The 22,096-nt window shown below is 44.4% G+C and overlaps 1 protein-coding gene across 3 annotated transcripts in view; it reads left to right on the forward strand.

Moving 5' to 3' along the window:
* CCND3 (cyclin D3) overlaps positions 1 to 21,381 on the forward strand; it is a 95,767-nt gene extending 74,386 nt beyond the window's left edge. For all 3 annotated transcript variants that reach the window (XM_078393117.1, XM_078393116.1, XM_078393115.1), the window contains 3 exons: positions 4,731 to 4,890; positions 12,885 to 13,027; positions 19,478 to 21,381. In XM_078393117.1, the coding sequence (XP_078249243.1) occupies positions 4,731 to 4,890; positions 12,885 to 13,027; positions 19,478 to 19,648 (474 nt within the window). In that variant the 3' untranslated portion in view covers positions 19,649 to 21,381. The remainder of the gene's footprint in view (positions 1 to 4,730; positions 4,891 to 12,884; positions 13,028 to 19,477) is intronic.
* The last annotated feature ends 715 nt before the right edge of the window (positions 21,382 to 22,096 follow it).

Consider the following 22,096-nt stretch of genomic DNA (forward strand, 5'->3'; position numbering starts at 1 on the left):
GAAGTTGTATTGATTTATGCTTCAAGAATATCAGCAATCATGGCTTACTTATGAGACATTTTACTTTGCTATGAACTGAAATTCATCCTTGCCTGTACCTCTCCTCATAATCATTTAGGATGTGCCATGCAAGCAGTTCCTGTTCACTCATGTAAGTCTGAAATACATCTTGAGAGCAGACTGAGTATCTGATACTACCTGCAAAGATGGAGTATGTTGCAGAGGAAGCAGGAAACTGAGTACAGCTGTTCACAGTGAGCAGGCCATTCTGCTTATTGAGGAGTACAGTGCACCAAAAACAGTATAGGATTAAGAAGGACATTCTCAGCTCGGCTTCTTTCCATTTAAGCTATGTGTTCATGCTGGCCAAGAGGAACTGAAGTCCACTTTGGATTGGCTAGAAAAATTAGGGAGATTTAATTATTGAAATCCATAGGCAGAAAGACAGGATTCAGAAGTTAATGTGAATTTGTTCTGTAATCTATCTGCCTTTGAGACATTATCTAGTCTTTAGGTTCTGGGACTGCAGAGCAATTTCTGTCCTGCTTTTGAAGATTATCGCTGCTAAGAAGAGTCAAGAACTTGTTTTGGCACTGCTAGATGGCATCAGTCTCTGGGATTGCGAGTGTTAAATGCTTCACTTACACAACCGTAAAGAGACACTGCTTCCCTCCTGTGTGCTAATAATGTCCCTTGCTTCTCTTCTTTCACAACTGGGCAGTGAGAGTGATCCAGGGAGAGGAAGGAGAAAGCGTCTTCATTGAGATTTGGACAATAGCGACATCCTGGCGACTTACCAGGATATAACATTAAGCCAGCTCCTCTGTGGCTCCTGGAAGGAAAGTCGCCTCACTTTCCCAGCAGGTCCCGTTTCCTTTTGCAGAAAAGGATGCCTGCTTGACACCCGCTCAGCACTCAAAATCATGATGAAGTTATTCTTAGTAAAAGGAAATGATGCAACAAGGAATTTATCCACTTGAAGGAAGCTGTGTTTCCGTCCATGGGTATTATCTAAGTCGCCTTGCCATGCAGCCAAGTTGCTCCATGCACATTTAGCTGCAGAAAAAGTTTAGAGAGAGCATTTAGTGTCAGCGGGTCATAAGGTCTTCAGCTTGATGGGATCTGCTTTCAGAGGTCATTCATTAACCATCTGGTCTGCCCGGTTTTGGGGACTGTTGTTCTTTAAGATGCCCCAGACTACCTTGTACATGTGGGGATTGTTTTTCAGTGTACATATGCTGGGAAACAACAGAACTTTCCCCATAAATTCCCCATTTCTGTTCCTTTAGGGAGATTTTGGGCACTTGCTGACTTTATATAAACTGGTTTGGACATGTGCTTGACTGCTTTACTTTAGAATGCAAAGTGATGTGGGTGGGTGTATGTGTCACATTTTTGAATGGTTCTCTTGTGTTCAGTATTTTCTATAAACTAGCACACCAGTAGGAGAGAGCTGGCTTGGCATCTTCCTTTTCTGATAAGCTAAGCTGTTATTTAAACCAGGGGGGAGGGGGTTTATCATGAGGGAGCATTCACAAAAATGGCACTTCATGTTTTGCAGACTGGGGTGAGGTGTGTTCTCTACCACCTCAGGATGGTTAGTGCCTCATTTGTGTTGCATGTGTGGACTAGGCCTTGATTTCTTCATTACACCCAGAACACACACATAAGAGCACTGCTTGATATTGTTTTCAGTTTTAACTAGACATGGGGACGAATAAAAAAACAGATCGTGATATTTGTAAGAAATCGCTTCTGCCTTTGATTTTGGTATCAGTTTGATGCATGAGTATGCTGTTTTGATGTGAAGACTGAGTCTTTCCCACAAAGTAGCACAGTGTAAAGTTTCTCATTCATGTTCAGAATGAGAACTTCAAGTGCTAATGAATCTTAGAAGCTTGTGTCTGCTGCCAAAGCCAGAATGTGGGGACTAATAGGTGTGGGATAAGGGCAGTGTTTTTCCCAGTTACTCAACCAGTCAAGGAAAAACCGGGTGGAAGCTGCATTGGGAATGCCCGCAGGGACCAGGTTGAACATAACCTGCAAAAAAATTGAGGTTAACATGAAATTTCTGGGCAATAATTTTGAGACAAAACCCTCTGTCTTGTGCCACTTGAGGAAAGATCGGCTTGACTCTTGGATTACAGTTCAAGCTGATAGAGTTTGCAGAATACAAAACTGCATTTAAACTTGTTGTCTGAGCGTATTTGTTTTGGAAATCATGAATACCCCACCTGAAGGAAGTGGGGAGTAGCATTAAATTTCCCTAGGAAAGGAAAGGAAATGAATGACTAGGAAAATAGGACATTCTAAACAAGAACTTAAGGTATGGTCTTTGGGAAGACAAATGCACCTGTCTTGACGGTTGCTTGCATCTGTGCAGGACAGAGGTAAAGAAAGTTTCTCTTTCCAGATATTTATGCACTCTGATGCCTATCGACACTAGCCAGCACAGTAAGGGGTGCTGGGAATTGTGGATGAAGAATGTCTGGAGGGCTGCACTTGTAAAGTAAGGGCTCCCAGTACACAAACAGAAATAAGGCGTTAAAGCATGATTGTCATCTCTGTAAAATGGTCTGCATCTTAGAAAGCATTACTTAGTTACATTGTGGAATAAGGTGACCTTAACCTGCCATTCTGGAGCCTGGTTGTTGTTTTTCTTTTTTCTTTTCTTTTCTTTTTGTAGCCCTACTGTTTACAATAGCTGCTTGTATTCCAGGATGTTACCGCTGCTTGTATAATAATTCCACAGGACATCTTATCTTGTGTTCTGCAATGCACAGTAAAGTCCTCATCAAATTGCTTCCTGTGGTTCCTTATGATCATACACATACAGTACACATCTATAGCATCCTTAAAAGACACGAAGCTGGGGTAGCGGCACTCATTTCAGTTAGCAGAAAAGATGAGAGAGCCAGGATGAAGTTGAAAGAGCCAGGGGCTTAAGAGAGCCCAGCTAGATATGGCCCACTGGGCTATCTATTGAAGAAAGTCTTAAGTTGCATTAGTGAAAATAAGCTAAGGATTAAAGGAGGTGCAACACTTTGTAAAATAAAATCTTGCTTCTTAAGGTCTGTGTTGAAGAACCCTCAGAAAAGAAGAGCATTGCGGAGTCTTGCAGCATTTCGCACAAAAAAATAGCAAATGAAACTCCAAATACAAAAATCAGATGGTTGTTGAGGTTCAAAAATGTGTTTTGGGGAAAGCTGTGAGGGTGGGGGACAAGTCCATACACAACACCATTATTTCTCCTTTCAACAGTTTCTGTACCTAATATCCAGATAGGTTTTGAACTGGCTGAGATACGGTGATCATTATCAGATTTTGGTATGGTGAAGCTGGGAAGAACATCTGCTAGGGTAGTGGTTCCCAGCCTTGGGTAATCCAGGTGTTCTAGAACTGCAACTCCCAGAAATCTCAGCTGGCACAGCTGCTGGCAAAAGCTTCTGGGAGTTGCAATCCAAGAACGCATGCGTTACCTAAGGTTGGGAATCACTGTGTTAGGGGGAAAGTGGTATAATGGTTTATGTTGTGGGCAGGAAGGGACCTGTTTGTGCACATAGGGGATCAAAGCATATGAGTCCATGATATTACGGAGATGCTGCTGTCTTGAAAATTCAAACGTCTATGCCTTTAAATATAAAAATTAATCTTGTGTAATTTCAGCTGGTCGAACAGGAGCATGCTAAATGTCAAGGGAAAGTTCAGGAAGAGGATGTTCACTGTTTTGAGCAAAATGCAATAATACCTCTCTTGCTGCTCCATTTGTAGCAAGGGGTTCTGGTGTTGCTCCTTCCTGTGATAAAGCAATTAAGAAATTTTGTCATGAGCTGCAGTTGCTGAAAGAGGAAGCAGGGGATAAACATGGGACCGTCTTTTTAGGCAAAGAAAGCAGGCCACTGGTGTTGACCCCAAAAGCATCTGAATTTCTAAAGATAAGGTCTAGTCCAGACTTTCTGCAATGGGGAGGGAACTCCAGATGTTTTAAGCGAAAACTGTCAACATCCTTGGGTGGGATTAATGGGAGTTGTAGTCTAAAACATCAGGAGAAACAGTAGGAGGAAGTTGTTTTACACTTTTTTGTGCATCATGGAGTCTGTTTAGGAACAGAATTCTGACTATATTAGTCTGGGTTACAGGTAATTTATGTCAAATGGATCATACGAGCACTCACGAGAGTGGATAAAGGTTTGAGAATTCTAGTTCAGTATAGTTTAGACAGTGTTTGATGATATGGGCATGTAGTTGGATAAGGAAACAGTGACTGAATGGATCTTGAATAACATGATTTCCTACTAATTTAAGCCAGTGCTTTGCAGAGTATTTATATGAGAAACATAGGGAATTATACTTAGACTTGTTTCTGTCCATCTGGATCAGTAGCAGGCAGCTTGCTTGCTGAGGCTTGCCCATGGTCCCAGCTGGGGACAGGAAACAGGGGAGGGAACAATTATGTAATCTCTTTCCTTCTCATAGAAAGATACTAGGATGTTAACCGATGCTGCATAATATTCCACATGACAGCTTATCATATCCTGTCTTCTGCAGTGCACAGTCAGGTCTCAGTCAAACAGATGCCTGGCCTCCCTGTTCGTTGGCTGCTGTAAATTTTGTGGGGATGTCTTATAAGTTGTATGTCTTTTCTGGAATCATAAATCTGTATGATTTTTTGTGCAGTATCTGATCAAAAAGACTGTTTGTGTAACCTTTTCTTTTTGCCCCCTATTCAGGGCTGGGAATGTTTAGTTCTGGAGAAGTTAAAGTGGGACCTAGTATCAGTAATAGCAAATGACTTCCTGGATCATATTCTCCAGCGAGTGCCACTTCCCCAGCATAAGTTGGACTTGGTGAAGAAACATGCACAGACCTTCATTGCATTGTGTGCAACAGGTATAGTTTGGGTTGCAGAAAATGGCCTTCTCTGGAAAGATGGTGTACTCCTTAAATGAACAAAGCTGATACAAGACAGATCTTGATCTAGTTCCAACTGTGCTAAATACATTCTCAGACCTTGTGCACTCATTTTTCAGAAATACCAAGTCGATACCCATTGATATCAGATCCCTTTATCTCTGATGTTTCTGTCTCAGAAAGGCAAGGATGATGTGCCTGATGAATATATTAAATGAATTTACTTGCTAGTAAAGATTCTCACTTGAATAATGACCCGAAGTAACTGGCTGGCTCCATGCTTTTTGATCTTCTGATGGACAGCCAAACCTATACTAATTTATACAGTCTGTATGTTTTAAAAATTCATTGCTAACTTTGTTTCAGTGTTTTTAAAACAACATTTTAATCCTTTTTAGTATACCTTATTTTGGTGGGCAGAAAGTTTTTAAATAACTACCAAGACAAAAAGCTGCTTTGCCAGGTGATGTACTTTGCTCCACAGAAGTTTTTAGCACTTGGCTGAAGTTTAGTATTTGCTAATGATACTGTTTATAATTAGCTGAACCTCTCTCTCTTGAAGTTCCTTTGGGCTGAGAAAATGTTCCCAGCGTTATTTGGGAGTGCTCTTTTCACTCTTTTAAAAAACTGGATTTATTGGTCAAGTCCAGAATGGGCACCAGATCACTCCTGAGGTTTTTCTGCAGTCATGGAGTTGATATGAACTTTGCCATGTCTACAGTTGTGTTTTCTGTACATATGCAAGGGCAGCTTCTGCTTCTTCCATCACGTGCATTGTTAATGCTATTTTGCTTCCAGGAACATACTATCAAGAAATATTTGTGTGTAATATCATTCTAACTGGAAGGCTATCATTAGGTAGTGAAGCATCTTGAATAGGTTTCATATGCTTTTTCATTTGTGCTTCACTGCTGTGTAGCAAACTGCCTGGTATGTCTGCTGGGCTATTTTCCTAGTCCTGGGACTTGTGGAAGGGAAGCATTTTGTGGTTGCTTAGCAACTGTAGAATGTGCTTCCCAGCCACTTCTGGATAGTCTGGAAATGAATGGAGACTATGCCGTGGGGTAATACATTCTTTCTTCCTTCCCTTGGCAGCTGGTACAACAGTCAATTACTAAAGACTGGCATGTTATAACATTAAATGCACTCCACAGCAAGCATTGGCAGAACTTTTACTGGAATGCGCCGGATGCCCAGTGTTTCCAACATTTGGTTTCCCTGTCTGATGTGCAGCCCACACCTGGGAAACAGGCATCAGACATAATCCTGCAAAACAATTTCTATAAGATAATGGATCATATGTTTTTAAGATCCTGAACAAAGTTTGCAAATTCCTAATCCAATTAGCTGGCTTCTGAGTTCAGTTTGAATAGTTGTTTAAACTGGTAAATCCATTCACAGCCTAGTGAAGTACAACTTACCTATAGGTCTTACTCTCTTTGTGTGCTGTCTCCTACAAATTCTAATCAGCTCTGGGTGCCTTTCTCAGTGTTATGTCATTGTGTGTGGTTAAGATGACCTCGGTATGGATAGGACTTTGATGTTCACCTCTTGAGTTTGGGAATAATTTCTGGGACAGTTTGTTGAAGCATGTCCTTAATGGGCTGTAGAAGAGGTTCAGAATCCCACTTACTAAGAATGGATCTGGGAGCCAAATTCTGAAGCATTTTTGGGTATCGGCACAATCTGAATGTCTGGTCAGAAGTAAGTCTGATGGAATTTAGTATGGTGTGTTTCCAGTAGACTAGATATAGAGTTTCAGATTCACCTTAGAACAAGTGCTATTGACATTTCTTTTGAGTAGACATGCATAGGATTGCATCTGGGATTGTTATTTTGTTGTGAACCACCTGGTGAAAGATGAGGTAGGTTATCTTTAAAAAAAAAAAAAAGGGATGAGTTTGTGAGGGTCCGCTATTCTTCACCTCCCCCGTCCCAAATAAAGTCGGAGACGTATTTGAACTGAACCATTTGTCTTCTTTATTTAACTGGGGTAATGGGATAGAAACATCAATCAACTTGGGGACAAACTTCTCCTGTTGAAGTAACGGTTCATACAGGGGCACCCAATCTTCATCAAACGGGTTACATGACTTCGACGCCCATGGACCGGCCTGAACCCGTGAGGGTTCTTCGGGGTCGAAGTCTTCTCTCTCAGTTGTTAGTAGAGGGGTCGTCTCTTCGAACCCTGTGTATCCCCAGGGTATGGAGGTCTCTGCCCCGGGTTGCTCCCAGGGTCCTGGTGATAGCCCAGTCTCTTCAACTCCTCCAGATGCCATCTGGTCTTCTCCTCTTTCTCCTTCTCTATCCTTCTCTTCTCCTCCACTAATTTCCTACGCCACTCTCGGGTCTCTCTTTCTCCCCAATAAGAGGGCCGGATTCTAGCCTCATTCCTCCTCCTCTCTTCTGCCTCCTGTTTCGTCAGGCAGACTTGTTCCCATTTACCTGACCAGGGGTCTTGGATAGATACCCACTCCCATCCGCTCTCTTCCCCTAACGGTCGGTAACTGACTTCACCTGCTGCTCCCTCCTCGGGGTCCTTCGTCCCCCTCCCTGCCCAGACCCGAGGAGTCTGGGTAGATACCCCTTCACTCCCTTCTCTAAGTCTACCGTATCCACGGACTGGTGTAACATCCGGGGTGGGAATGGCTTGGGAGCTGTCTGCGTGCCCACGGAGGCTTTGGGGCGAGACGGCACTCCTAGCATCACCTCTCTACCCGGTTCACGGGTGTCACACATCCCCCCCTCCAAGAGTGCCGCTCGCTCTTCCGCGCTTCGCGCCCACGGACCCTGCCGAGAAAAATAATCGACATTAGTATGCTCTTTGCCTTTTCTGTACTTCACTCGGAAAGAGAAAGGCTGCAATGCTAGGTACCATCTGGTTAGCCGCGGATTGGTTTCTTTCATTCTCTCTAACCACTGTAGCGGGGCATGGTCTGTGACCAGGTCAAAGGGCGCTCCTAATAAATAGTATTTAAGGCTATGAGTAGCCCACTTAATTGCTAGAGCTTCTCTCTCAATGACAGCGTATTTTTGTTCCCGGGGTGACAACTTTCGACTTAAATACAACACCGGGTATTCTACCCCTTCTTTAACCTGAGAGAGAACAGCTCCTATGCCTCGGTCAGAAGCATCTGTGAAGAGGGTGAAGGGTATATCAAAATCCGGGGCAAACCTAACTGGCAACTCGCATATGATCTCTTTCAGGGTAAGGAATGCTTTTTCTTGGGAAGGACCCCACACTACTTTCACCGGGGCTCTTTTTCTTGTCAAATCAGTGAGTGGGGCGGCTATCGAGGCAAAATTAGGCACGAACTGCCTGTAATATCCTACTAGGCCTAAAAACTGCTGGACCTCCTTCTTTGTCCTGGGCCTGTACCACCTAGAAATTTTTGTTACCTTCTCTTCCTGGGGTTGTATTTCTCCTTGTCCTACTTTGTAACCCAGGTACTCTACCTTGGGTAACCCTATCTTACACTTTTTGGGGTTAACGGTTAACCCTGCTTCCTGTAACCTCTCTAATACTCTTCTCAAATGGGTTAGATGTTCTTCCCACGAGCTACTGAAAATAATAATGTCGTCGATATAGGCAGCGGCACAATCTTGTAGGGGTTCTAAAACCCGGTCCATTAAGCGTTGAAAGGTGGCTGCTGCGCCATGGAGCCCAAACGGCATCTTTTTAAATTGGAATAACCCTTTAGGGGTACAGAAAGCCGTTTTCTCCTTATCTTGGGGGCGTAACGGAATCTGCCAGTAACCTTTCGTTAGGTCGATTGAGCTCAGGTATCTGGCCCCCCCTAACTTATCCAATAGGTCTCCCACTTTGGGCATTGGGTAAGCATCAAACCTGGATATGGCATTAACCTTGCGAAAATCAATACAAAACCTCAAAGACCCGTCAGGTTTGGGTACCATCACGGGGAAGCTCCTCCAAGGCCCATTGGAGGGCTCAATCACCCCCAACTTTAGCATTTCCTCTACTTCTTCATTGATGACTCCCGTTACATGTCTGGGCCAAGATCTTCCGCTAACCCTTACTACCTCCCCTGGGAGGGTCTCAATATTATGTTCTACCAAATGTGTACAACCCGGCGTGGTGGAGAAGACCCGGGGAAAATCTTCCTTCAGGTATAACGCTTGTTGTTTTTGTTCCTCTGACAACAGGTCTCCTATAACCACGTCACCTCCTGAGGTGAGCTCTTCTCTATCTGGCCCTAATTCGTCATCCACCTCAGACCCGAACAATGCCTCACGGTCTACCCATTCTTTCAATAGGTTTACATGGAACACTTGTGTCTTCTTCCTTCGGTCTGGGGTTTCTACTTCATAGTCTACCTCATTTAACTTTCTTAACACTGTGTAGGGTCCGTGCCACTTAGCTAAAAATTTGGAGGTGTCTGTGGGCAACAATACCAACACCTTTTGTTGGGGTTCAAAACTCCGAGGTCTTACTCTTTTGTGGTAAGCGGCCTTTTGCCTAGCCTGGGCTTGGCCTAAATTCTCTTTGGCCATCTCCCAGGCCACCTGCAGCTGGTTTCTCATTTCTGCTATCTGCTGCAGCACTCCCTTTGAGTGATCCTCTCCTTCTTCCCATCTTTCCCTTATTAGATCAAGAATGCCCCGGGGTCTCCGTCCATATAACAACTCAAAAGGAGAAAACCCCGTGGAAGCCTGAGGGGCTTCCCGAATAGCAAACATCAAGGGCGCTAAAAAAGTGTGCCACAGTTTGGGTTTCTCCAAAGACAGTTTTCTAAGCATCCCTTTAAGGGTCCGGTTAAACCTTTCTACTAGGCCATTAGCCTGAGGATGATAGACAGATGTTTTTAAAGGCTTGACCCCTAGTAATTGCCACATCTGTTTAAAGGTTAGGCTCATAAAATTGGAGCCTTGGTCTGTTAGCACCTCCTTTGGGAAGCCGACTCTGGAGAATAGCTCTAACAACTCTTTTGCCAACACTTTAGCCGTTGTAGACCTTAGGGGCACCGCCTCGGGGTATCGGGTCGCATAATCAATCACTACCAATATATATTGGTGTCCCCCCGTCGACTTATTGAGGGGTCCCACGATGTCTAAGGCGATTCTGTCAAAGGGCCGGTCTACCAGGGGCATAGGGACTAATTCTGCCCCCGGTCCTGCCTTGGGTTGTGTCATTTGGCAATTGTTACAGGACCGGCAAAACTCCTCCACATCATGAGCCATCCCCGGCCAAAAGAAGCGTTGTTTCACTCTGTCCAATGTCTTTTGGGTAGCCAAATGCCCTGCTACTGGTAAATCGTGAGCCCAATGCATCACCCAGAATCTTAAGCCCTCTGGGATTACCAGTTGAGCCTCCTCATCGCTGGACGCCTTGTTAATGTGATATAGCAAGCCTCCCCTCATTTCAAATCCTTTTTCCCCCTCTGGGGTGGTCCCTTCCTCCAGGGCTCGTTGCATGCAGTTGGAAAGTCCTGCATCGTCTTGTTGAAGGTTTCTTATCTGTTCTCTAGACAAATTCATGACTTCTAACTCTCTGGCCTCATTTTCTTCTTGTGCCCAGCCAACTTCCCCAGGCTTTGAAGTCAAAGTACTCAGTCCCGGCCAGTCTCTCCCTAACAGCATTTCACGGGTCATCCCGGGGACTATCCCCACTTCCATGTTTCTTTTCAAACCGTCCACCTCCACCTCAGCCTTCGTGGTAGCGTATTCTTTAACATCCCCGTGAATGCATCGAATGACGGTGATCTCTGGCAACAGTTCGCCCTCTAGCTCTTTCACTAGGGTCTTACTGCACCCCGTATCCACCAAGGCCTGTTTAACGTGGCCATTGACCTTCGCTTCCACTACCCACCCCGGGTGGTTCTCTTCACCCACCTTGGAGGCTCCGGTGTACGCCTCTGCCCAAGCACACTCAGTCACGGGGCAGTACTTCCGGATATGGCCGAACTGGCCACAGGAAAAGCAAGCGGTCATTTTGTCTTTACCCAGGTTCCAGGTCGCCGCCTGTTTTGAGGCTGCGGGATCGCTCGTGACGGTCGGCCTAGGTACCCGTGTTCCCACTGGGTTCGCGTACTCGATCCGGTCCGGTCTGTTCTTTTTGGCCCCCGTCTGTCCGGCTCCTCTCGTGTCCGCTTGTCCGCTTGGATCCGCCATCTTCTCCCGCGGCTTAGCTCCGTCTCCTTGTGACGCACTTCGCATTTGCCACGTGTCTTCAGCCTCTAGGTAGTCTTCTAACAGCGTTACAGCGCCCTCTAGGCTAGAGGGTTTATTCTTAATGACCCAGTTCCGGGCCCCGCTGTTTAACGTTGAAATCAGCTGCTCCATAACAACTATTTCTAAGACCTGTTCTGCGGTCTTCCCCTTTGGTTGAATCCATCTCGTGGCATTGACCCTTAATTTCTGGGCTAGTGTTCTTGGGTGTAACCCGGGTTTCAGCTTTAGTCCTCTAAATTTTCTCCGGTAGGCTTCCTCGTTTAAATTGAGAGTGTTCAAAATGGCCGTCCTTACTATGTCGTAATCCCCCGCTTCTTCTGGGTCCAGGGTATCGACGATTTCTTGAGGTAACCCTGTGAGATACGGGGTTAATATGAGTGCCCATTGATCTTTCGGCCAATGCGCTGAGGTGGCAATCCTCTCAAATGTGTGTAAGAACGCTGCTGGATCGTCTTGAGGACCCATTTTCTGTAACTTAATGGGGGGTCGTGTCGCGATGGGTTGTTTCTGTCCCGGGCTCTCTGGGGTCTGGTTTAACTGAGGGGGTCTCAGCTGTTCGATTATCATCCGTTGTTGGTCGGCTAGCTGTTTTAACAGGACCTCTTGCCCTTCCGTTATCCGTTGCATCCATTTCTCAGCGTCTGTAGGTTGCGGGGGAGGCCCCACGTTGGGCGCCAATATGTGAGGGTCCGCTATTCTTCACCTCCCCCGTCCCAAATAAAGTCGGAGACGTATTTGAACTGAACCATTTGTCTTCTTTATTTAACTGGGGTAATGGGATAGAAACATCAATCAACTTGGGGACAAACTTCTCCTGTTGAAGTAACGGTTCATACAGGGGCACCCAATCTTCATCAAACGGGTTACATGACTTCGACGCCCATGGACCGGCCTGAACCCGTGAGGGTTCTTCGGGGTCGAAGTCTTCTCTCTCAGTTGTTAGTAGAGGGGTCGTCTCTTCGAACCCTGTGTATCCCCAGGGTATGGAGGTCTCTGCCCCGGGTTGCTCCCAGGGTCCTGGTGATAGCCCAGTCTCTTCAACTCCTCCAGATGCCATCTGGTCTTCTCCTCTTTCTCCTTCTCTATCCTTCTCTTCTCCTCCACTAATTTCCTACGCCACTCTCGGGTCTCTCTTTCTCCCCAATAAGAGGGCCGGATTCTAGCCTCATTCCTCCTCCTCTCTTCTGCCTCCTGTTTCGTCAGGCAGACTTGTTCCCATTTACCTGACCAGGGGTCTTGGATAGATACCCACTCCCATCCGCTCTCTTCCCCTAACGGTCGGTAACTGACTTCACCTGCTGCTCCCTCCTCGGGGTCCTTCGTCCCCCTCCCTGCCCAGACCCGAGGAGTCTGGGTAGATATGCTTAACCCCTTCACTCCCTTCTCTAAGTCTACCGTATCCACGGACTGGTGTAACATCCGGGGTGGGAATGGCTTGGGAGCTGTCTGCGTGCCCACGGAGGCTTTGGGGCGAGACGGCACTCCTAGCATCACCTCTCTACCCGGTTCACGGGTGTCACAGAGTTAACTTCAGTTTTATATCTTTTTGAAAGACGCAGTACCTGTGTTATAGTGACTCTTAATACCTCTGCCACTGTAGAGTCTCCTAAGTTGGAAAAGTCTAGTTGCTCAGTTTGTTTGAATTTGCTTAGATTTTATTTGCTGTATGGGCAAAGCTCTTGGCCTTTCTGTCTGGATGGTGGATTTTACCAGACCCAATAGTAAGAAAGTGATTTGTGTTTATTTCTCTCTCCTAACACCCTCTCTCTTTCCGGCATTTGTAGATTACACATTTGCAATGTATCCGCCATCCATGATTGCTACGGGTAGCATTGGTGCGGCAGTCCATGGCCTCTCTACCTCATCCAGCAATTTTTCTGGAGAGGCACTTACAGAGCTGCTTGCCAGCATTACTGGCACAGAAGTGGTGAGTATGAAGTGGGAAGGGATACTTGTTTGAGAGACTGAACATTTTCTGTTATGTTGCTGTTTGATTCCAGGAAAGATACTGTGACGTTGTCTGCCCACATTCAACACAAAAAAGGATTTGACTCTTTTTAATAAGAGGTCAGAGGTTCTGGTGATGCCAAGTGGCACTTAACACCTCTCTGCAGAGACATACTGTGGCCCACAGGTTACTTTGGAGTAGTGTTTCCCAACCTGGGGATCATGACCGCCAAGGGGGTTGTGAAATGTTTTCTGGGGGATTGTGAGTCATGCGTTGTAGCCCTTGTTTAATAATTTCTTCCTTGACCTTTCGGAGTGGATATTAAAGTTCGTGTGCAGGTGTATGTATGAGAAACAAACCCTTAATGGGAGAAAGAACCCTCTGTTTTCCAAGAAAGGATGACTTTACCCCTATTAAAAATGCCTTTTTAATGCAAACATGGCAGGTGGTGTCACAGATTACTCGGCTGTTATAAAAGGAGGTCACAACTCAAAAAAAGTTGGAAATCAGTGCTTTAGAGGCCTGTGACCACCATGACATTTTTGTAGTAAAAGAACTACCAAATCCAAACACAAATGGGATCCAGGGAAATTGCCACAGCATGGAGGTTACTGTAACTATTAAGTACTATACTTATTAAGGTTGCTTTATATTCTTACCGTTCAGTTCATTAGATCAGGATTGGGCAAAGTGCACCTCTCCAAATGTGGTTAGACTGTGACTCCCATCAGCCCTAGCCACTATACCTAATTAAGATGAGTGGTGGGAGTTGCAATCTGACAACGTCAGGAGAGACATGCATTGCCCAACCTTGCAATTGACTACCAAAGCAGTTAGCAGAAAAGACACTTCGTCTAACAGGTCACTAGGCCAGCACAGCAATCCAGCAACATTGGCCTACACATGTCCTGTATGAGGCCAGTGAATTTTCCTGCTCTTTCCAAAGAGGCTAAAGACGAGATCATGATGGCCTATAACATTCTGCAGGATTTTGTGCTGGTTTTCTGCCATATCTCCTGTCTACTGGAAGTCTAGAAGCCCCTTAAAATACTCCAAAGGTATTTAGACCAAATATCCCACTGGAAGGGCTTGGAATTCAGCATGAGAGGCTGCTGATGTAACAGTAGATGCAAGGATTCCCAGTGTGCAGAAGCATGCATGCAATTCTTGAGATCCTGTGCCTGCAAAAGATGCTGGTGGAAATTCATTACCTGTGTAAGAGCATCCATAATGGCTTCTGGTGTCAAGGACGTAGGATGTTTTCTTGTGTCTTGCAGACTAAATTCTTTACTTGGCATGAGATTCAGTATACATAAGTTAATTTTATCACCCACCATATCCATACTTTTAAGAGGATTTGAGACTTCTTTCAGTTCCTGTTCAGCATGGGTATGCTGCAGCCGAAAGCAACAGAAGACTCCATGGGCTTTTTTCTTTTTCTTTTTTGCCTGTTCAGTGAGAAGCTTGCAGGGCTGGCAAAGACAGCTACTGAGTTCTCTACTAGCAGAGCCTTCTGGCTTTCTTCCTTCCCCTTTATCCTTTGCTTCGATCCTAACCAAGTGCTCACATCTTGACACAAAGCCAGCACATTGAGTGGCTGTGACTCAGCTTTGGCTGGGAAGTCTCCACCAATTTGGCTGTTTTTCTAAAGCCCAACTGTTCCTGGACTGCACTTTGCCAGCTCTTGGCTTGCCATTGGCTGTGTGATGGCTACACAACGACACATAGCTCCTCCACAGATTGTTTGCATGGTGCACCACATCAGTTGTTTCTCTTTGCCATTCATGGGCCTTTGAAAAAAGGATCCGTTCACCTAAATCAACAGGTTTGAAGAGACTAAGTGGGCCAGTGGAGAAAGACTGGAGCTGGCTGAACATCTACCTTCATGTCACAGTCACAGATCTCCTGCCAGGTTCAGTTATATGCACTTCTGCTTGGGTTTGTCCCTGGGTACCACAGAAGTGTCAGAGAAAAGGGCACAGCTGGCTTTTTAGTGTGTTCTGTTACCTGTCAAAAACTGGAAGGCAGAAGAGGGGCAGTGAAATTGGACCTCTCTTGCAGCCCCAATAATCACTGCCTGATAGACATGGAGCGGGTAGCTGGCTGTCTCGCTGGGCTTTTTTGGCTTCCTGCCCCAGGCATCTCTGATTTGCCCACAGCCAGCTGCTTGCAAGCTGCTACTGTGAATCAGGCCAAGGCTGAATGCAGAGCCTGTGAGCACCATTGACTGAAAGCTGTATAGAACAGGTGGGAGGTGGAGAAAGGATTACAGAACAGGGGAAGCTTAGGAAGTGAGGATTAGACTATTACAAAGTCACCAGGGCGCCATGCCATTGGGAGGTTCTGGGAATGCTCAGTTTTTCTTCTCAGTTGGAGTCTTTCTCCCCTGGCCAATCCATGTTGGCTCCCCCTCCCCCATTTGGTGTCTTTGGGGTGTCTTGTCTCCTGATTTCATGTTTGAATGACAAGCTAGCAGAGGAGATAGATACCCTTTTAATGATGTCTCATGTCATGCCTTCTGCTATGCTTAATAAACTGCCAAAAGGAGATTTAATCGGTAGAGGCTTCAAGCAGTGACTTGGGCTGCTCAGGCTCACTCGTGCTGCCTTCCCACAAGGTGGAAAAGCTGCTTTGTTGTCTGTGCCTTCATAGTCTCCACTTACATGTTGAGTTTTTGGGGTTAGTGACATTAATGATGTTGTTTTGGGCACAAAGATTCAAGAAAGACATTCAGATTAGATTATGTTATATAATTAAGGTATACATCCATATCATATTGGTTTGTCTAATTAATGAATCAATGTGGTTAACAGAGTAGGTTGAGAGGTTTGAATCGTATCGATCACAGATTTCATCCCTCCACTCCAGACCCCTTGACTTGCCTTTGGCTTTTTCATTTTGGTTCAGGTTCCAAGGAGTCTGACACTAACTACTTTTTTTCTTGCCAATTTGTCCTGCACGTAAGCAAAGACTGATAGCATCTTCAGTTGTTTGATCTTTCTTGCATGCTACATTTTACTTGGAATCAAGAGAATATGATTGATATCTGTATTGTTTGTATGTGTTACATGCATGAGGACAACACTGATTTAGGCTGCTAGTCTGGGCTACAGAGACAGTGCATGTAGCAGCTGAATCAGTTCCAGCTTCTGTTCTAGTGAACGGATGGCATGGTATGGTCATCAGGTTGCTTCCAATTCATGGTGACCTTAATATGGTTTGCAAGAAGCATTTGATGTTTAAGGAATGGTTCACCATTGCCATTCCCTTGTGAGTTTCCATGGTTGACCAGGGATTTGAATCCAAGTCTCCTGAGTCCTAGTCCATTCTACGAAACTGGGTCTCTAGTAACCATGTGCATCATGCATGATCTTAAAGTTCTTGGATATCTGCTTATTGTAAAGCTTGTATTCTGGAGGAATTCAGGATTTTCAAATCCTGAGACATTTGGGTGCCTTGTTCTCCTATAGCTGATTCTCATGGCCATAAAACATAGACTGGCTGTGGAACAATAAAGGGCCAGGGTGCCATTTTTGTGAGCTAAACTTCCTCTTGGCCTTCTCCATCTTTCCCACACCTTTCTTTCTTGTTGGCCTGCTGCTTGAATTTTCTGAATAGTGCTGGAGACTCTTTTGCTAAGTAGACACAGAAAGTCTAGCTCTCTGTCTCTCTCACACAAAAGGATTGAAGTTCCCATGCAAAAGCCCTGGTTATAATGCTTCTGAATTTCCTTAATCAATCCTCCTCCTTTCATAGCTTTTTACTTCCTTTCCTTCCCATGAAGTTGCAAGCTGGCCAAGAAATTCAGAATGGCCCTTGCTGAGCCCTTGTTGCTGTTACATGGGGGTTTTAGAGGCTACAGTTACTGTCTTGGGAAAGGAGTGCTGGGTGTTGCTATTTTTACTTGCCACATCCTCTGACAATTTCTAAGAAGCATGTATGGATTCTTGGTAAGATTGTATGTATGACAGGATCCTGTGAACAGGGCCAGCCTCAGAAGCCTCTTGGGGATCTGGTCAGAGCCCTGATTCTGCACACAAAATGTCAGTGATAAGCTGGGGTGTGACAGTGACCGCTGGTCTTTAGACAAGGGGAGGCAGTAGACTGTGGGTGTCAGTTAAGGCTCACCACTGTGACTCACTGCAGAACTAGAGGGGTTTCCTCATCTTCCTGGTGCAAATCATTGCTGAACTCAACTCCTCCCAAATTTAAGGTTAAAGTTTTCCCTTGCATTAATCTTGCTGCATGGGCAATACTGTTCTCTAAAGAGCTCGGCCACAAGGAGCTTAGTATGTCTAGAACCTTGCAAAAACAAAAAAAAACAACCACCCAATTGGTGAACACATTCTGATGTTAGGTAATGCTTCACACAGAGTTTCCTTGAATGTGTGTTTAGTGGGTCAGTGTGTGTTTGTGGCAGTCCCTCCTCTCCCATCCATGACATGAATAGTGCATGCTGGCACAAGACATAGGAGTGCTTGCGGTGGTGGTGATGGCTGCTTCTGCCTTGCAAACAATGAGTGGCAGGTGTTGTGAGTTGTTTTACTTTTCCAGGCACAGCCACATAAGAAGAGGCAGGAGATCAAGTGTATGTATCCAGTGTTGCTGCTTTTAATGTTGCTTTTAAAGAGACAGCACACAGTTTCAGCCTTTGAGGCATGGATGGGTTATTTTTTAGGATAGACTAGGAGTTTCTGTCCAGCCAGGATCTCATTGGCTGCTTTGCCCATCATGCAGTAGCTGTTGGATTGCAGCTGTAATCAGTCCTAACCACCATATCCCATGATGAAGGATCGTCAGAGTAACAATCTACCAACATCTGGAATAGTCATCATTTGTCCAACTCTGCTTTAAAACCTGGGCTACCTAAAATAATGAACCATTTGTGTTGTGTAGACAAATGGACTAGTGAGAGCTCTAGAGTGACTGAACATGTGATTGGGAATCTTGTATCATGGATGGGAGAGGAGGGACTGCCACAATCTTGTACTGGTTCTTCACAATCTAGAAAGCACACAAGATAAATGAATTAAGGGGAAGGTCTTCCTTTGTGGAACTGCAAGGTGAAAAACACATTCCACTGGTCTAACTACCAGTGTCAGCATTTGGGTATCCCCTGAACGTTAAGTGCATCATCAGTTTCTGAGTTCTGCTTCTTCCTACCAGTCTTTGCACTTTGTGTAAAGAGAAGCATTTTGTTCCAGTGACTGTATTCCATGCAAGTTTTGAATTTGTTGGACAGTTTGCTCTCTTTCCCTCTCCTTGCCGAAATACCCACAGGCACAACTAATAAACCCCATGAAGAATCTCAAGTGGGTATAAGGAAGCAAAAGTTCAGTAGAGCCATAAAAACCATTATTATTTTTTTAGAATTCCCTGCACATCTAGAACTTGAAAGCTCTGAAATTCAGTGTGCATTATTACGTAAGTCAGCTACCTTCAAGGAAATGTATGTAGCTTGGAGCAATTAAGAAATATACTTTCATAAAACCCAGAGGTTTTTGTGTGCTGTGCACACTGTCATGCATGAGTCCCTCATAATATAAAACTTCATGTCCTTCAGTTCTTTGATCAAGAAATTTTGAGAGCTACTTTGCTGATTTCCCCCCCCCCCACCCTCTGAATGTTAGTGCTTCCTTTGAAATTTCTAGGTAGAGCCTCCCTGAAGTCATTCTCAGTATTCTGCCTCCAGCAGCAATGGCAACAGTCTGCAGAGTGTCAGCACATTGCCTTAGTTAGCAAGCACCAGAACTGGTCTTCCAGATTTGGCTCAGTAGTTTGGCAGAGTATTTGTAGCTCTGTAGTTTGCTGAGATTCTTACGGAGTTCTTTGCTGTTACTCAAGGAAGTGCAGTAGAGTTCTAGCAGAGATTTCAAAGCACCTCACCAAAGCACAAATTCCAGGGTTCAGTAGGATGGAACCATGACAATTAAAGTGGTATTAAACTTGTATAACTGTGCAGTGCAGATACTGATGGGGTTTGTAGTCCCCTTCCTATATTTTAAGTGCCAAATAGCACAGCAGAGAGTCTTAACATGAATAAAGTTATTTATTTTAGAAAAGCATGATTCACATTTAATTCATGCAAGTTAAATATTTCTTTTTTACATAGTCCCCCCTCCCCCTTTTCTTTATTGCTTTCTCTTACCGCTACTGCTTCTTTTATACTGATCTCACTCAGAGGCACTCAGCCTTTCTCAAGGTCAATTAAACTCATTAATCTCACCTGCCTGTCTTTGCCTCTTGTAACTTTACGGAGCATAAATGCTCTTTGTAAAATGTAACTCCCAACAGATGCACCCTCCGCTTGCCCTGCATGATGATATTTGAAGATGCTCAGTTCTCATTGTGTGAGTGTTGCAGATGATAACATAATAAAAGAGCTGAACATTTTTTTAACCTCTTTGGGTGCTCTCTCTCTTTCCCTAGGACTGTCTGAAAGCTTGCCAGGAGCAGATTGAGGCTGCCCTGACTGAGAACCTGAAACAGACATCCCAGTCCCGGCAGGAATATAACCCCTCCAAGAATGCAGTTTATCCTGACAGCCAGGAAGTTAACCTGACCAGCACACCTACGGACGTCACCGATATAAACCTGTGATCCAGCCCATCCCAGTAACCACCTGCGCCCCCCCCCCAGCACGTTGATCTTCATGCAGGAAAGGAAAGAGGCCTCCTGAAGCATTTGGCCTGAGTGTGCTTATCCCTGAAGAACGAAGGGAATGGGAAAGGATTCCATCTTTGTAACAAGACTGTGATGAAATTGGGTCTTAGAAGAATTTGGGGGGGGGGGAGCCTTTTGCAGTGTGGCTCTTTCTATCTTTCCAACCTGATGATCTTGAGGTGGTTGAACTGTACTTGGGCTTGGGAGGGGATGGTGAGCATAGAGACAGTTCAAAACATTCTTCATACTGGGTTTTGCTTTGTTCATGGGGCGCTGCTGATCACTCTTAATTTTGTCCCAGTCATTGCTGCCTGCCTGTTGCATGCAGGTCAAGAGATGAAATGCACTTTTTGTTACCTAAACCACCTTCACCTTCCACGAAGTATAAGCATTCACCTGAGACCTTCTTAGTTGAAAAACTCCTTTAATGACCCTGCCATAGATGGCAGTGGGAGGAAACCCAAGTTATAGATGTAGTGCTAGCATTCTTTTCCAGCTTCACTCGACACCGAGAAAGTCTTAGTTCTCCTCTGAAGGTTAACAGTAGCACAGTCCTTGAACGCTTCAGTGGAAATGAGTGGTTTGGGGCTTGCTTTTGGTAGGTGCTTATGGAAGTGCTGCTTGCCATAGTGAAAGCTGGGGGTGGGGGCAGAGATCCCCCTTTTTCACAGAGGTCTGAAGGGATCAATTGTTTGCATCTGGTTGTCTTTGCTTACTCCTGTAAGACCCATGAGCTTTATTTATTGTGAGGGCTAAGTATTACAAAGCTACAGAGTGAGGGAAGGAGCTCGGTAGCATGTTATCCTTGTCCATCTAATATAGTGCCTTAACATGCTTCCTCATTCTCCTTCATTATCTCTGTGGGTTGCTTACTTTGAGAGATTAGTCAGTGTCAAAATTGCTTGGAATCAGAGTGCACCCAACAAGTGCTGCTATACTTGTATGTACAAACCCCTCTTGTCTTAACTGCCAAAAAACAAAAAAGGAAAAAAAAAAGAGAGAAAGGAAGGGGCAGGAATGCTACATGCAAAAGATGAGTGGAGAAGTAGAAGTCAAAATTTTCAGAGTACCTGCTTTTTGTAAGGGGTTAAAAGATTTGTCTCTTTCCCCAGAGTTTACAATATGATGCGCTGCAGACTGCACTGGAGTCTAGAATTGTATTCTTGTTTGTTCAGGAAAAAAAGGTGTTCTTGTTTCTAAATGCTGCTTTTATAAAATATCACTTTTGCAAAATATTAGGTGTGAGTGAGCAGTAGTAATGGGTGCAAACCGTATATTTTGAATTGTAGTGGTATTTCTTTTTTTTTTTTTCCAGCCCTTCAGCTGGAAGAGAAACATAAATTGATGCTACCTAAAACACCACTGATTGGAGACCATCATATTTGTCAGCAGAAAAAGCTGCTTTTTTGCATTTTCTTTTACCCCTCATGATGCTTCAGCCTGATTAGTTATAATTAAAGTGCCACCAGAACATCTGATAAATGGAAAGTCAGTATCCTTTAGGACTTTGTAGAAGTATGGAGATGAGAACAATGCATTTTATACGTCCACACACACATTAGAGCTTTAAAGAAAGTTTGTCCATATGATAGTCATCATTCCTTGAAATCTGGTTATTACAAAAACTGATATTTTATGATAATGCAATAAAGGTTTTTTTTAAACTGCCACATCCTTCTCTCCTTTTCTTGGGAGTAAAAACATGTAAAACTGCCAAATGTCTCTAGTATTTCTTCATCCACCAAAGTCTACTTGTTCCATAGGTTAAGAATAATTAGCATTTTTCTTGATTTCTGCCTTTTAAAGACTTCATTAATGTAATCCCTTCAGCAATTTCAGTTCAGTTAATGCATCTCAGAAGCTTCTAAGCCAGTGGTCCCCAACCTTGGGCCTCCAGATGTTCTTGGACTTCCAACTCCCAGAAATCCTGGCCAGCAGAGGTGGTGGTGAAGGTTTCTGGGAGTTGTAGTCCAAGAACATCTGGAGGCCCAAGGTTGGGGACCACTGTTCTAAGCGATGGCATTTCTTCAGTGGCTCACAAAGCATATGACAACTAGTGAGGTTTATAGCAGTGGTTCTTAACCTTTTTGAAAGAAACGCCCCCTTGAGCCATTGAAGAAGTTATAATCGCCCCCCTCCCCGCATGATATTTATTTATTTATTTATTTATTAAATCCAATGACTGCTGAAAACAAAATTCAATTCTAAGAAAATGAAATGCTCCCAAAAAGTAACATTTAATTATTTAGATGTAAGCGAATTTTAAGACGCAAAAAGAAATATAAAAAGGGCATAAAAACAAACCGCAATGCAGGAACTAAAAATTTCAAGACAAAAACTCTGAAACTAAATTAAGATTGGAGGAAAATATATATTCATGCACAC

The sequence above is a fragment of the Pogona vitticeps genome, chromosome 4, assembly GCF_051106095.1.
Source record: "Pogona vitticeps strain Pit_001003342236 chromosome 4, PviZW2.1, whole genome shotgun sequence".
Classification (NCBI taxonomy): domain Eukaryota; kingdom Metazoa; phylum Chordata; class Lepidosauria; order Squamata; family Agamidae; genus Pogona; species Pogona vitticeps.